Source organism: Coregonus clupeaformis, chromosome 24, assembly GCF_020615455.1.
Source record: "Coregonus clupeaformis isolate EN_2021a chromosome 24, ASM2061545v1, whole genome shotgun sequence".
NCBI classification, from domain to species: Eukaryota; Metazoa; Chordata; class Actinopteri; order Salmoniformes; family Salmonidae; genus Coregonus; species Coregonus clupeaformis.
This window is the reverse complement of record NC_059215.1, coordinates 15,376,869-15,390,862: the sequence shown is the minus strand read 5'-3', so window position 1 is coordinate 15,390,862 and position 13,994 is coordinate 15,376,869. Positions and strand designations below refer to the sequence as shown.

The 13,994-nt window shown below is 45.7% G+C and overlaps 1 protein-coding gene across 1 annotated transcript in view; it reads left to right on the top strand.

The window, feature by feature from the left end:
• Positions 1–13,994, top strand: part of LOC121587366 (leucine-rich repeat-containing G-protein coupled receptor 6) — a 164,494-nt gene that overhangs the window by 147,745 nt on the left and 2,755 nt on the right. Inside the window, exons 16-17 of the mRNA XM_045206808.1 lie at positions 10,001–10,155; positions 11,432–11,512. Coding sequence (XP_045062743.1) covers positions 10,001–10,155; positions 11,432–11,512 — 236 coding nt within the window. The remainder of the gene's footprint in view (positions 1–10,000; positions 10,156–11,431; positions 11,513–13,994) is intronic.

Sequence of the window (13,994 nt, the reverse complement as noted above, 5' to 3'; positions counted from 1 at the left end):
GCCACCAATACAACCTCAGGTGTTCTGACCCAGCCACCAATACACCCTCAGGTGTTCTGACCCAGCCACCAATACACCCCCAGGTGTTCTGACCCAGCCACCAATACACCCCCAGGTGTTCTGTCTGTCATGTAAACATGTCAGTCTCTATATTCAATATCAACAACACCTGGGAGAACTCCTCTATCTCCCCATCTCTCCCTCTATCTCCCCATCCATACCTCTATCTCCCCATCTCTCCCTCTATCTCCCCATCCATCCTCTATCTCCCCATCCATCCCTCTATCTCCCCATCCATCCCTCTATCTCCCCATCCATACCTCTATCTCCCCATCCATCCCTCTATCTCCCCATCCATACCTCTATCTCCCCATCTCTCCCTCTATCTCCCCATCCATCCCTCTATCTCCCCATCCATACCTCTATCTCCCCATCTCTCCCTCTATCTCCCCATCTCTCCCTCTATCTCCCCATCCATCCCTCTATCTCCCCATCCCTCCCTCTATCTCCCCATCCATCCCTCTATCTCCCCATCCATACCTCTATCTCCCCATCTCTCCCTCTATCTCCCCATATCTCCCCATCCATACCTCTATCTCCCCATCTCTCCCTCTATCTCTCCATCCATCCCTCTATCTCCCCATCCATCCCTCTATCTCCCCATCCATACCTCTATCTCCCCATCTCTCCCTCTATCTCCCCATCTCTCCCTTTATCTCCCCATCCATACCTCTATCTCCCCATCTCTCCCTCTATCTCTCCATCCATCCCTCTATCTCCCCATCCATCCCTCTATCTCCCCATACATCCCTCTATCTCCCCATCCATCCCTCTATCTCCCCATCCATCCCTCTATCTCCCCATTCATCCCTCTATCTCCCCATCTCTCCCTCTATCTCCCATCCATACCTCTATCTCCCCCATCCATCCCTATATCTCCCCCATATCTCCATCTCCCCATCTCTCCCTCTATCTCCCCATCTCCCCATCCATCCCTCTATCTCCCCATCCATCCCTCTATCTCCCCATCCATCCCTCTATCTCCCCATCCATCCCTCTATCTCCCCATCTCTCCCTCTATCTCCCCATCCATCCCTCTATCTCCCCATCCATCCCTCTATCTCCCCATCCATCCCTCTATCTCCCCATATCTCCCCATCCATCCCTCTATCTCCCCATCCATCCCTCTATCTCCCCATCTCTCCCTCTATCTCCCCATCCATCCCCTCTATCTCCCCATCTCTCCCTCTATCTCCCCATCCATACCTCTATCTCCCCATCTCTCCCTCTATCTCCCCATTCATCCCTCTATCTCCCCATCTCTCCCTCTATCTCCCCATCCATCCCTCTATCTCCCTGTCTCTCATCCTCAAGTAGATGATTCTATAAATATCCCATTCACCCAGGGCCTGATTCAGACCTGTGATAAGTAGAATTAACATGGTCTTAATTATTAAGTCCACTTATCTCAAGTCTGAATCGGCCCCCAGAGCGATACAGTTCCAGTCATTATACACTGGAAAATATCTTGGCTCTCTGACAGTACTGTGAACCTGTCTATTCTGATAGATGTGGGTCTGTTGGCAGGCTCTCTGACAGTACTGTGAATCTGTCTATTCTGATAGATGTGGGTCTGTTGGCAGGCTCTCTGACAGTACTGTGAATCTGTCTATTCTGATAGATGTGGGTCTGTTGGCAGGCTCTCTGACAGTACTGTGAATCTGTCTATTCTGATAGATGTGGGTCTGTTGGCAGGCTCTCTGACAGTACTGTGAACCTGTCAGTGTTCTAGAACTCTGGAGTGTTGTTTTGAGTTCCGTTTTAGTGTTGAGGAATCTGGGTCATGACATGGTCACAGGGTCACCTGTCTGTCTGCCTGTCTGACTGCCTGCCTGTCTGTCTGTCTGCCTGCCTGCCTGTCTGTCTGTCTGTCTGTCTGTCTGTCTGTCTGTCTGTCTGTCTGTCTGTCTGTCTGTCTGTCTGTCTGTCTGTCTGTCTGTCTGTCTGTCTGTCTGCCTGCCTTCCTGCCTGCCTGCCTGCCTGCCTGCCTGCCTGCCTTCCTGCCTTCCTGCCTTCCTTCCTGCCTGCCTGCCTGCCTGCCTGCCTGCCTGCCTGCCTTCCTGCCCCCCTGCCTGCCTGCCTGCCTGCCTGCCTGCCTGCCTGCCTGCCTGCCTGCCTGCCTGCCTGCCTGCCTTCCTGCCTTCCTGCCTTCCTTCCTGCCTGCCTGCCTGCCTGCCTGCCTTCCTGCCCCCCTGCCCGCCTGCCCCGCCTGCCTGCCTGCCTGCCTGCCTGCCTGCCTGCCTGCCTTCCTGCCCCCCTGCCTGCCTGCCTGCCTGCCTGCCTGCCTGCCTGCCTGCCTGCCTGTCTGTCTGTCTGACACTGCTAGCTCCATAGAGATTAATCTATGGTGAGCTCCCTGCAGGGAGGTTAATCACGCTAACAAGAACCAGCATGCTACCGATCCAAGAACTTCCTCAGATGTTTCTGACTCTGTAACTAACCTCTCTTCCAATCTCTTTCTCTCTTCCCATCTGTCTCTCTCTCTCTCTCTCCCCATCTCTCAATTCAATTTTAATTTCAATTTAAGGGCTTTATTGACATGGGAAACGTATGTTAACGTTGCCAAAGCAAGTGAAGTAGATAATAAACAAAAGTGAAATAAACAATCAAAATGAACAGTAAACATTACACTCAGAAGTTCCAAAGGAATAGAGACATTTCAAATGTCATATTATGTCTATATACAGTGTTATAATGATGTGCAAATAGTTAAAGTACAAATGGGAAAATAAATAAACATAAATATGGGTTGTATTTACAATGGTGGTTGTTCTTCACTGGTTGCCCTTTTCTTATGGCAACAGGTCACAAATATTGCTGCTGTGATGGTACACTGTGGTATTTCACCCAGTAAATAAGGAAGTTGAATTCTTTGTGGGTCTGTGTAATCTGAGGGAAATATGTGTCTCTAATATGGTCATACATTTGGCAGGAGGTTAGGAAGTGCAGCTCAGTTTCCACCTCATTTTGTGGGCAGTGTGCACATAGCCTGTCTTCTCTTGAGAGCCAGGTCTGCCTACAGCAGCCTTTCTCAATAGCAAGGCTATGCTCACTGAGCCTGTCTGTACATAGTCAAAGCTTTCCGTAAGTTTGGGTCAATCACAGTGGTCAGGTAATCTGCCACTGTGTACTCTCTGTTTAGGGCCAAATAGCATTCTAGTTTTCCAATGTGTCAAGTAATTCTCTTTTTGTATTCTCATGATCTGGTTGGGTCTAATTGTGTTGTTGTTGTTGTTGTCCTGTTGTGTTGTTGTTGGGCTCTGTGGGGTCTGTTTGGGTTTTTGTTTATGCTGTGCGGTAGCAGAGAGAACAGTCTATGACTAGGGTGGCTGGAGTCTTTGACAATTTTTAGGGAGAGGGACTTAAATTATAGAATTTAACAGCTCTTTTCTGGATTTTGATCATTAGCGGGTATCGGCCTAATTCTGCTCTGCATGCATTATTTTGTGTTTTCTGTTGTACACTGAGGATATTTTTGCAGAATTCTGCATGCAGAGCCTCAATTTGGTGTTTGTTCCATTTTGTGAGTTCTTGGTTGGTGAGCGGACCCCAGACCTCACAACCATAAAGGGCAATGGAGTCTATAACTGATTCAAATATTTTTAGCCAGATCCTAATTGGTATGTCAAATTTAATGTTCCTTTTGATGGCAGAGAAGGCCCTTCTTGCCTTGTCTCTCAGATCGTTCACAGCTTTGTGGAAGTTACCTGTGGTGCTGATGTTTAGGTCGAGGTATGTATCGTTTTTTTGTGTGCTCTAGGGCAACGGTGTCTAGATGGAATTTGTATTTGTTGTCCTGGCAACTGGACCTTTTTTGGAACACCATTATTTTTGTCTTACTGAGATTTACTGTCAGGGCCCTGGTATGACAGAATCTGTGCAGAAGATCTAGGTGCTGCTGTAGGCCCTCATTGGTTGGTGACAGAAGCACCAGATCATCAGCAAACATTAGACATTTGACTTCAGATTCTAGTAGGGTGAGGCCGGGTGCTGCAGACTGTTCTAGTGCCCTCGCCAATTCTTTTATATATATGTTGAAGAGGGTGGGGCTTAAACTGCATCCCTGTCTCACCCCATGGCCCTGTGGAAATAAATGTGTGTTTTTTTTTGCCAATTTTAACCGCATACTTGTTGTTTGTGTACATGGATTTTATAATGTTGTATGTTTTTTCCCCCAACCCCACTTTCCATCAATTTGTATAGCAGATCTTCATGCAAAATTGAGTCAAAAGATTTTTTGAAATCAACAAAGCATGAGAAGACTTTGCCTTTGTTTTGGTTTGTTTGTTTGTCAATTAGGGTGTGCAGGGTGAATACGTGGTCTGTCTTATGGTAATTTGTTAAAAAGCATTACATTACATTTACATTTACATTTTCGTCATTTAGCAGACGCTCTTATCCAGAGTGACTTACAAATTGGTGCATTCACCTTATGATAGCCAGTGGGACAACCACTTTACAATTGTTATTTTGTCTTTTTTTAAATCTTTTTTTATTTGACATTTGCTCAGTACATTGTTTTCTCTGAGGAAATGAACTAGTCTGCTGTTAATGATAATGCAGAGGATTTTCCCAAGGTTGCTGTTGACGCATATCCCACGGTAGTTATTGGGGTCAACTTTGTCTCCACTTTCGTGGATTGGGGTGATCAGTCCTTGGTTCCAAATATTGGGGAAGATGCCAGAGCTAAGGATGATGTTAAAGAGTTTAAGTATAGCCAATTGGAATTTGTGGTCTGTATATTTTGTCATTTCATTGAGGATACCATTAACACCACAGGCCTTTTTGGGTTGGAGGGTTTGTATTTTTGCCTGTAGTTCATTCAGTGTAATTGGAGAATCCAGTGGGTTCTGGTAGTCTTTAATAGTTGATTGTAAGATTTGTATTTGATCATGTATATTTTTTTGCTGTTTGTTCTTTGTTATAGGGCCAAAAAGATTGGAGAAGTGGTTTACTCCTTCATTATTACAGTGAAACATTTTGTCCAGGAAGTTGTCTAAAAGGGATTGAATTTGTTGTTGCCTAATTGTTTTTTGGTATTTTTCGACACTACTTTCCTTCCATCTATAGCATTTCTTAATATTATTCAGTTCCTTTGGCTTTGATGCCTCATGATTGAGTATTGCTCTGTTCAAGTAGACTGTAATTTTGCTGTGATCTGATAGGGTTGTCAGTGGGTTGACTGTGAACGCTCTGAGAGACTCTGGGTTGAGGTCAGTGATAAAGTAGTCTACAGTACTACTGCCAAGGGATGAGCTATAGGTGTACCTACCATAGGAGTCCCCTCGAAGCCTACCATTGACTATGTACATACCCAGTGTGCGACAGAACTGCAGGAGTTGTGACCCGTTTTTGTTGGTTATGTTGTCGTAGTTGTGCCTAGGGGGGCATATGGGGGAGGGAATGCTGTCACCTCCAGGTAGGTGTTTGTCCCCCTGTGTGCTGAGGGTGTCAGATTCTTGTCCAGTTCTGGCATTTAGGTCGCACACAGACTAGTACATGTCCCTGGGCCTGGAAATGATTGATTTCCCCCTCCAGGATGGAGAAGCTGTCTTCGTTAAAGTATGGGGATTCTAGTGGGGGATATAGGTAGCACACAGGAGGACATTTTCTCTGTTGAGGACATTTCCTTATACATTTCTAGCCAAATGTAAAATGTTCCTGTTTTGATTAATTTAATAGAGTGAGTTAGGTCTGCTCTATACCAAATTAGCATACCCCCTGAGTCCCTTCTCTGTTTCACACCTGGTAGTTTGGTGGATGGGACTACCAGCTCTCTGTAACCTAGGTCTGATCTGAGGGGGCCTAAATGGGGTTTGGGTATGGTTGACTTGGGGGGGTGATAATTGGTGGGGGTGGGAGTGTAGATGTGGTTGATGGTGCTGTGGTCTGGATGTAGGTCCTCTCTGCGGGGGTCCTCTATGTGTAGGTCCTGTGGGGGGTCCCGCAGGTCTGAGAGAGTGTCTCGCTGGTCTGGGCTGTTGATCTGTTGCTCCTGTGTGAGGTGTTGGGTCTGCGGTTGAGGGCGATATCCTTTAGGGTCCAGGCGAAGGTGGGCACTGCTGCCTTGAATAGGTGGAGATGGTCGTAAAGGCTGTTCAAGTCCAGGGTGGAGTTGTGGGCCAGGTAGACATTAAGTTTTGAGGCACAGAACTTGCATTTACCTGCTGTATGGTAGCAGGGTGGAGGTATTTTCGTGGTAGCAGGGTGGAGGTAACCACTTGTGCGTTGGGGAAAGTGGAAGAAGCTTTTTCTATCACTCCCTTGAGTGCTGTGGCCACCCTTTCCTGCTGTGTTCTCAGGTCGTTTGTGCCTGTGTGTATTATTATGTGGCTGGGTGATCCTAGTCGGTCCTCAGACAGAAGGTCTAGGGCACGCTGGGTGTTTGGACACCAGAGTATGTTTGGGAAAAAGTTTAATTTTCTTGTATGTATTTCCCGTTTGAGTCCATAAGGAGTACAATCTGTTGCTTGTGTATGACCTCAGTGGGTGTGGGGGGGTCGTCATGAGGGCTATCAGGGTGTCTGACTGGGGGGTGCTCAGAGGGGGTTGGGATCCCCTGGGCTTGGGGTTCTTCATTTGTTTGTCCTGCTGTGATGTCGAGGCTATGGTCAGGGTCTAGGGTGTACTGTTCTGCTGCGGTGTCGAGACTTTGGTCAGGATCTGAGGTGGGCTGCTGTTCTGCTGGCTTCTCTGCGGGGGTGGCCAGCTCTCTAATGGGTTGTTCTCTGTCACCCGTCATCGTTCTCACCTTCTCCTCCAGCACTCTGATCCTCTCCTCTAGTGCTCTGTTCTTCTCCTGCTCCTGCTCTTTCTCCTGTTGATGTTGTCTCACCACAGTCCAGAGTGCAGACATGTCTCTCTCTACCTGCAGCTCTCCAGGTCTAGTTAAGGGGGTGTTGTTGTGCTGGACTGTTGTCTGGGTCTGTGCTGACTGGAGTGTGTTCACCTGCTATTCCAGCTCCACCTGCCTTACCTCCAGCTGGGTGAATTTATCCTTCATTTCAATGAGGGAGTAGTACTCTGTGCTGGGAAGTTGACTTTCCGCTTGGGGTTGCTCAGTGGGGTTATTTAATGAAGAGGTCTGGTCTGACCCGCTCGGGGTAGGGGTATCTTTCTCAAGTGAGATCTTCTCCTGCTGAGCTATTTCTTTGCTTAGGTGAAAGTCCAGCTGAAACTGTTTGGGGATGCCCTGTACCAAAACTGTTCCAGATTTATAGGGATTCATATAAGCATATATCAGAGTCCTCGTTGTCTAGTATCCTGAGTTTCCACCCATCGCTAACACCCCCCCTCTTAACAGAGGGGTAGTGTGCTAGTATAGCACTGTGCCATGCCAGGGGATGGTCTGTGTGGAAGATAAGGTTGCTTATGTTCCCATTTTTATAAAAGTCAGCAAAAAGTGTCTCCTGATTTCCCATAAGGAGGTTCATTTTGTGCTCTTTTCGTGTCTTGTCGTTTTTTACATTCAGAGGGTATTGTATTTTAATTACCTCTGAACAGCGGGAGGGTGCTTCTAAGGCCTCTCCATTTGGTTGGGGTAGACTGTACGACTCTCCTGCCATTGTTGGGCTCAGGGGCTTTGACACCTCTCACTTCACACGTCAGTGCTAATTGAAATTGTATCTCTTTGTAAAAGCAAGTTTAAGCTTGGTAGCCTTAGCATTCAGTCCTTATAAAATAAAATATATCATTGTAATGTATTTTTCTTCTTGGTTTTTGAAAGTGAAAAATAGCTTCATACTAAACATTACTCACTCTGTTCCAGGTTGGATGGTGTTTTCAGGTTTCTGTTTGTTTGCCAGAGCATTTGCTGTATAGTTTGGGAATAGTCATCCTTGGTAGTAGAAAGCCTTCCAGGTAACTCCAGGTAAATCTGTCCAAAATCAGGTTGTAGGTTTGGAGTTTTGGTTTGGAATGAAGGTTATGTTGTAGAGGGTAGCATCCTGTATATGTCCCTGCCAAAAAAAACAAGTTTATCTAACTCTAAATCTATATGTTTTGTAAAATCATGCTGAAAAATTTGGTCTCTCTCTCTCTCTCTCTCCCTTCTCTCTCTCTCTTCCTCTCTCTCTCAATTCAATTCAATTTATATTTATATTTAAGGGCTTTATTGTCATGGGAAACGTATGTTAACGTTGCCAAAGCAAGTGAAGTAGATAGTAAACAAAAGTGAAATAAACAATAAATACTAACAGTAAACATTACACTCAGAAGTTTCAAAAGAATAAAGACATTTCAAATGTCATATTATGTCTATATACAGTGTTGTAACAATGTGCAAATAGTTAAAGTACAAATGGGAAAATAAATAAACATAAATATGGGTTGTATTTACAATGGTGTTTGTTCTTCACTGGTTGCCCTTTTCTTGTGGCAACAGGTCACAAATCTTGCAGCTGTGATGGCACACTGTGGTTTTTCACCCAGTAGATAAGGGAGTTTATCAAAATTGGGTTTGTTTTCGAATTCTTTGTGGATCGCTGTAACCTGAGGGAAATATGTGTCTCTAACATGGTCATACATTTGGCAGGAGCTTAGGAAGTGCAGCTCAGTTTCCACCTCATTTTGTGGGCAGTGTGCCACATAGCCTGTCTTCTCTTGAGAGCCAGGTCTGCCTACGGCAGCCTTTCTCAATAGCAAGGCTATGCTCACTGAATCTGTACATAGTCAAAGCTTTCCTTAAGTTTGGGTCAGTCACAGTGGTCAGGTATTCTGCCACTGTGTACTCTCTGTTTAGGGCCAAATAGCATTCTAGTTTGCTCTGTTTTTTTGTTTGTTCTTTCCAATGTGTCAAGTAATTCTCTTTTTGTTTTCTCATGATTTGGTTGGGTCTAATTGTGTTGTTGTCCTGGGGCTCTGTGGGGTCTGTTTGTGTTTGTGAACAGAGCCCCAGGACCAGCTTACTTAGGGACTCTTCTCCAAGTTCATCTCTCTGTAGGTGATTGTTTTGTTATGGAAGGTTTGGGAATCGCTTCCTTTTAAGTGGTTATAGAATTTAACGGCTCTTTTCTGGATTTTGATAATTAGCGGGTATTGGCCTAATTCTGCTCTGCGGAGGATGTTTTTGCAGAATTCTGCATGCAGAGTCTCAATTTGGTGTTTGTCCCATTTTGTGAATTCTTGGTTGGTGAGCGGACCCCAGACCTCAGAACCATAAAGGGCAATGGGTTCTATAACTGATTCAAGTATTTTTAGCCAGATCCTAATTGGTATGTCAAATTTTATGTTCCTTTTGATGGCATAGAAGGCCCTTCTTGCCTTGTCTCTCAGATCGTTCACAGCTTTGTGGAAGTTACGTGTGGCGCTGATGTTTAGGCCGAGGTATGTATAGTTTTTTGTGTGCTCTAGGGCAACGGTGTCTAGATGGAATTTGTATTTGTGGTCCTGGCAACTGGACCTTTTTTGGAACACCATTATTTTTGTCTTATTGAGATTTACTGTCAGGGCCCAGGTCTGACAGAATCTGTGCAGAAGAACTAGGTGCTGCTGTAGGCCCTCCTTGGTTGGTGACAGAAGCACTAGATCATCAGCAAACAGAAGACATTTGACTTTAGATTCTAGTAGGGTGAGGCTGGGTGCTGCAGACTGTTCTAGTGCCCTCGCCAATTCGTTGATATATATGTTGAAGAGGGTGGGGCTTAAACTGCATCCCTGTCTCACCCCATGGCCCTGTGGAAAGAAATGTGTGTGTTTTTTGCCAATTTTAACTCTCCCTCTCTCTCTCTCCCCCATCTCTCTCTCTCTCCCCATATCTCTCTCTCTCTCTCTCCCCATCTCTCTCTCTCTCTCTCTCTCTCTCCCATCTCTCTCTCTCTCCCCATCTCTCTCTCTCTCTCTCTCTCTCTCTCTCTCTCTCTCTCTCTCTCTCTCTCTCTCTCTCTCTCTCTCTCTCTCTCTCTTCCCATCTCTCTCTCTCTCCCATCTCTCTCTCTCTCAGGGTGGTAGAGATGCCGTATGCGTACCAGTGCTGTGTCTACGGGTCATGTGATAGCTATAAGTCCATCAGCCAATGGGAGACTGAGCAGAGCAATGAGGAGGAGGAGCTAGACCAGAGGACCGTTGCCCTATACCCCATCCACACAGACACACACTGTAAGAACACACACACACAGCGCACACACACAGTCAGGGCAGGGTAACAGGGTCACAGGGTCACAGGGTCACAGGGTCACAGGGTAACAGGGTCACAGGGTCACAGGGTCACAGGGTCACAGGGTCACAGGGTAACGGGGTCACAGGGTCACAGGGTAACGGGGTCACAGGGTCACAGGGTCACAGGGTAACAGCTGCTGTTTCTAATGTGTCAGAGCCCTACTTAACCACAGATACCTGGCACAGCAACACACACTCCATAGACTCCAGTATCTTATCTATAGACTCCAGTATCTTATCTATAGACTCCAGTATCTTATCTATAGACTCCAGTATCTTATCTATAGACTCCAGTATCTTATCCATAGACTCCAGTATCTTATCCATAGACTCCAGTATCTTATCTATAGACTCCAGTATCTTATCTATAGACTCCAGTATCTTATCTATAGACTCCAGTATCTTATCTATAGACTCCAGTATCTTATCCGTAGACTCCAGTATCTTATCCATAGACTCCAGTATCTTATCCGTAGACTCCAGTATCTTATCCATAGACTCCAGTATCTTATCCATAGACTCCAGTATCTTATCCATAGACTCCAGTATCTTATCCATAGACTCCAGTATCTTATCCATAGACTCCAGTATCTTATCCATAGACTCCAGTATCTTATCCATAGACTCCAGTATCTTATCTATAGACTCCAGTATCTTATCTATAGACTCCAGTATCTTATCCATAGACTCCAGTATCTTTTCTATAGACTCCAGTATCTTATCCATAGTCTCCAGTATCTTATCCATATACTCCAGTATCTTATCCATAGACTCCAGTATCTTATCCATAGACTCCAGTGTTTTCCCAGCTTTCCTCCTGTGAGAAACCTTCTCTCTAAGAACAATTCAACAGGTAGATAGATAGACCATAAAACCTTCATGTCAAATGAAACATTAGCCAATAGAATGTAACCAATGGCCCTGTTCAACAGACACAGAGGCTTTATCAAAAGACAACAAGACTACAGACCATGATCAGGGGGAAATTAGTTATAGAACACTTTAGTCTGATTTATCAAAATACCTTCTGGAATCATATCAAATACCTTTTTTGCTGTTCACATCAGTTCCCCTGCTGACTAGACAGACTAAACGGAGTGCTGTTCACATCAGTTCCCCTGCTGACTAGACAGACTGAACGGAGCTCCACAAACACACACCTCAGTGTCTGTCTGACTTGTCTGTTCTGTTGTTGTTGTTGTTGTTGTTGATTCAGATGACCCGGACCTGGAGAACCTCCAGCTGGAGATACAGGAATCTAAAGGACAGACCAATGTCCAGTGCACTCCTGTACCAGGTACACACCCCACTTATACAGGCTTCTCCTGTACCAGGTACACACCCCACTTATACAGGCTTCTCCTGTACCAGGTACACACCCCACTTATACAGGCTTCTCCTGTACCAGGTACACACCCCACTTATACAGGCTTCTGTTTACCTCAACATTCACATGGACATTAGCCTTGCTTTTACAATGACTTGGGATGGATGTGGATCAAGTGTTGAATGTGTGTATTGTTAAATACAGTGCATTCGGAAAGTATTCAGACCACCTTGACTTTTTCCACATTTTGTTACGTTACAGCCTTATTCTGAATTGGCTTAAATAATTGTTTTCCCCTCATCATACTACACACAAGTAAGTATTCAGACCCTTTGCTATGAGACTCGAAATTAAGCTCAGGTGCATCCTGTTTCCATTGATCATCCTTCAGATATTTCTACAACTTGATTGGAGTCCACCTGTGGTAAATTCAATTGATTGAACATGATTTGGAAAGGCACACACCTGTCTATATAAGGTCCCACAGTTGACATTGCATGTCAGAGCAAAAACCAAGTCATGAGGTCAAGACAGGATTGTGTCGAGCACAGATATGGGGCAGTGTACCAAAATATGTCTGCAGCATTGAAGGTCCCCAAGAACACATTGGCCTCCATCATTCTTAAATGGAAGAAGTTTGGAACCAGCAAGACTCTTCCTAGAGCTGGCCGCCCGGCCAAACTGAGCAATTTGGGGAGAAGGGCCTTGGTCAGGGAGGTGATCAAGAACCTGATGGTCACTCTGACAGAGCTCCAGAGTTCCTCTATGGAGATGGGAGAACCTTCCAGAAGAACAACCATCTCTGCAGCACTCCACCAAATCAGGCCTTTATGGTAGAATGGCCAGACGGAAGCCACTCCTCAGTAAAAGGCACATGACAGCCCACTTGGAGTTTGCCAAAAGGCACCTAAAGGACTCTCAGACCATGAGAAACAAGATTATCTGGTCTGATGAAACCAAGATTGAACTCTTTGGCCTGAATGACAAGCATCACGTCTGGAGGAAACCTGGCACCATCCCTACGGTGAAGCATGGTGGTGGCAGCATCATGCTGTGGGGATGTTTTTCAGCGGCAGGATGTTTTTCAGCTGGCCGCGACCGGGAGACCCATGGGGCGGCGCACAATTGGCCCAGCGTCGTCCAGGGTAGGGGAGGGAATAGCCGGCAGGGATGTAGCTCAGTTGGGATGTAGCTCAGCTGGTAGAGCATGGCGTTTGCAACGCCAGGGTTGTGGGTTCGATTGCCACGGGGGGTATGAATATATATTTTTTTAAAATAAATAAAATAATAATGTATGCACTCACTAACTGTAAGTCGCTCTGGATAAGAGCATCTGCTAAATGACTAAAATGTAAATGTGAAATGAGACTAGTCAGGATCGAGGGAAAGATGAACGGAGCACAGCACAGAGATCCTTGATGGAAATCTGTTCCAGAGCGTTCAGGACCTCAGACTGGGGTGAAGGTTCACCTTCCAACAGGACAACAACCCTAAGCACACAGCCAAGACAATGCAGGAGTGGCTTCGGGACAAGTCTCTGAATGTCCTTGAGTGGCCCAGCCAGAGCCCCGACTTGAACCCGATCGAACATCTCTGGAGAGACCTGAAAAGAGCTGTGCAGCGACGCTCCCCATCCAACCTGACAGAGCTTGAGAGGATCTGCAGAGAAGAATGGGGGAAACTCCCCAAATACAGGTGTGCCAAGCTTGTAGTGTCATACCCAAGAAGACTTGAGGTTGTAATCGCTGCCAAAAGGTGCTTCAACAAAGTACTGAGTAAAGGGTCTGAATACTTATGTAAATGTGATATTTCCGGATTTTTTTTAATACATTTGCTAAAATGTCTAAAAAGCTGTTTTTGCTTTGTCATTATGGGGTATTGTTTGTAGATTAATGAGGGAAAAACAATTTAATCCATTGTAGAATAAGGCTGTAACGTAACAAAATGTGTAAAAAGTCAAGGGGTCTGAATACTTTCCGAATGCACTGTATGTACTATATGTTCTGTCCAGGTCCCCCCAGTGTAGAGGTGATCTATATGATAACTCTGTTCTGTCCAGGTCCCTCCAGTGTAGAGGTGATCTATATGTTAACTCTGTTCTGTCCAGGTCCCCCCAGTGTAGAGGGTGATCTATATGATAACTCTGTTCTGTCCAGGTCCCCCCAGTGTAGAGGTGATCTATATGATAACTCTGTTCTGTCCCCCAGTGTAGAGGTGATCTATATGATAACTCTGTTCTGTCCAGGTCCCTCCAGTGTAGAGGTGATCTATATGATAACTCTGTTCTGTCCCCCCAGTGTAGAGGTGATCTATATGATAACTCTGTTCTGTCCAGGTCCCTCCAGTGTAGAGGTGATCTATATGTTAACTCTGTTCTGTCCAGGTCCCCCCAGTGTAGAGGTGATCTATATGATAACTCTGTTCTGTCCAGGTCCCCCCAGTGTAGAGGTGA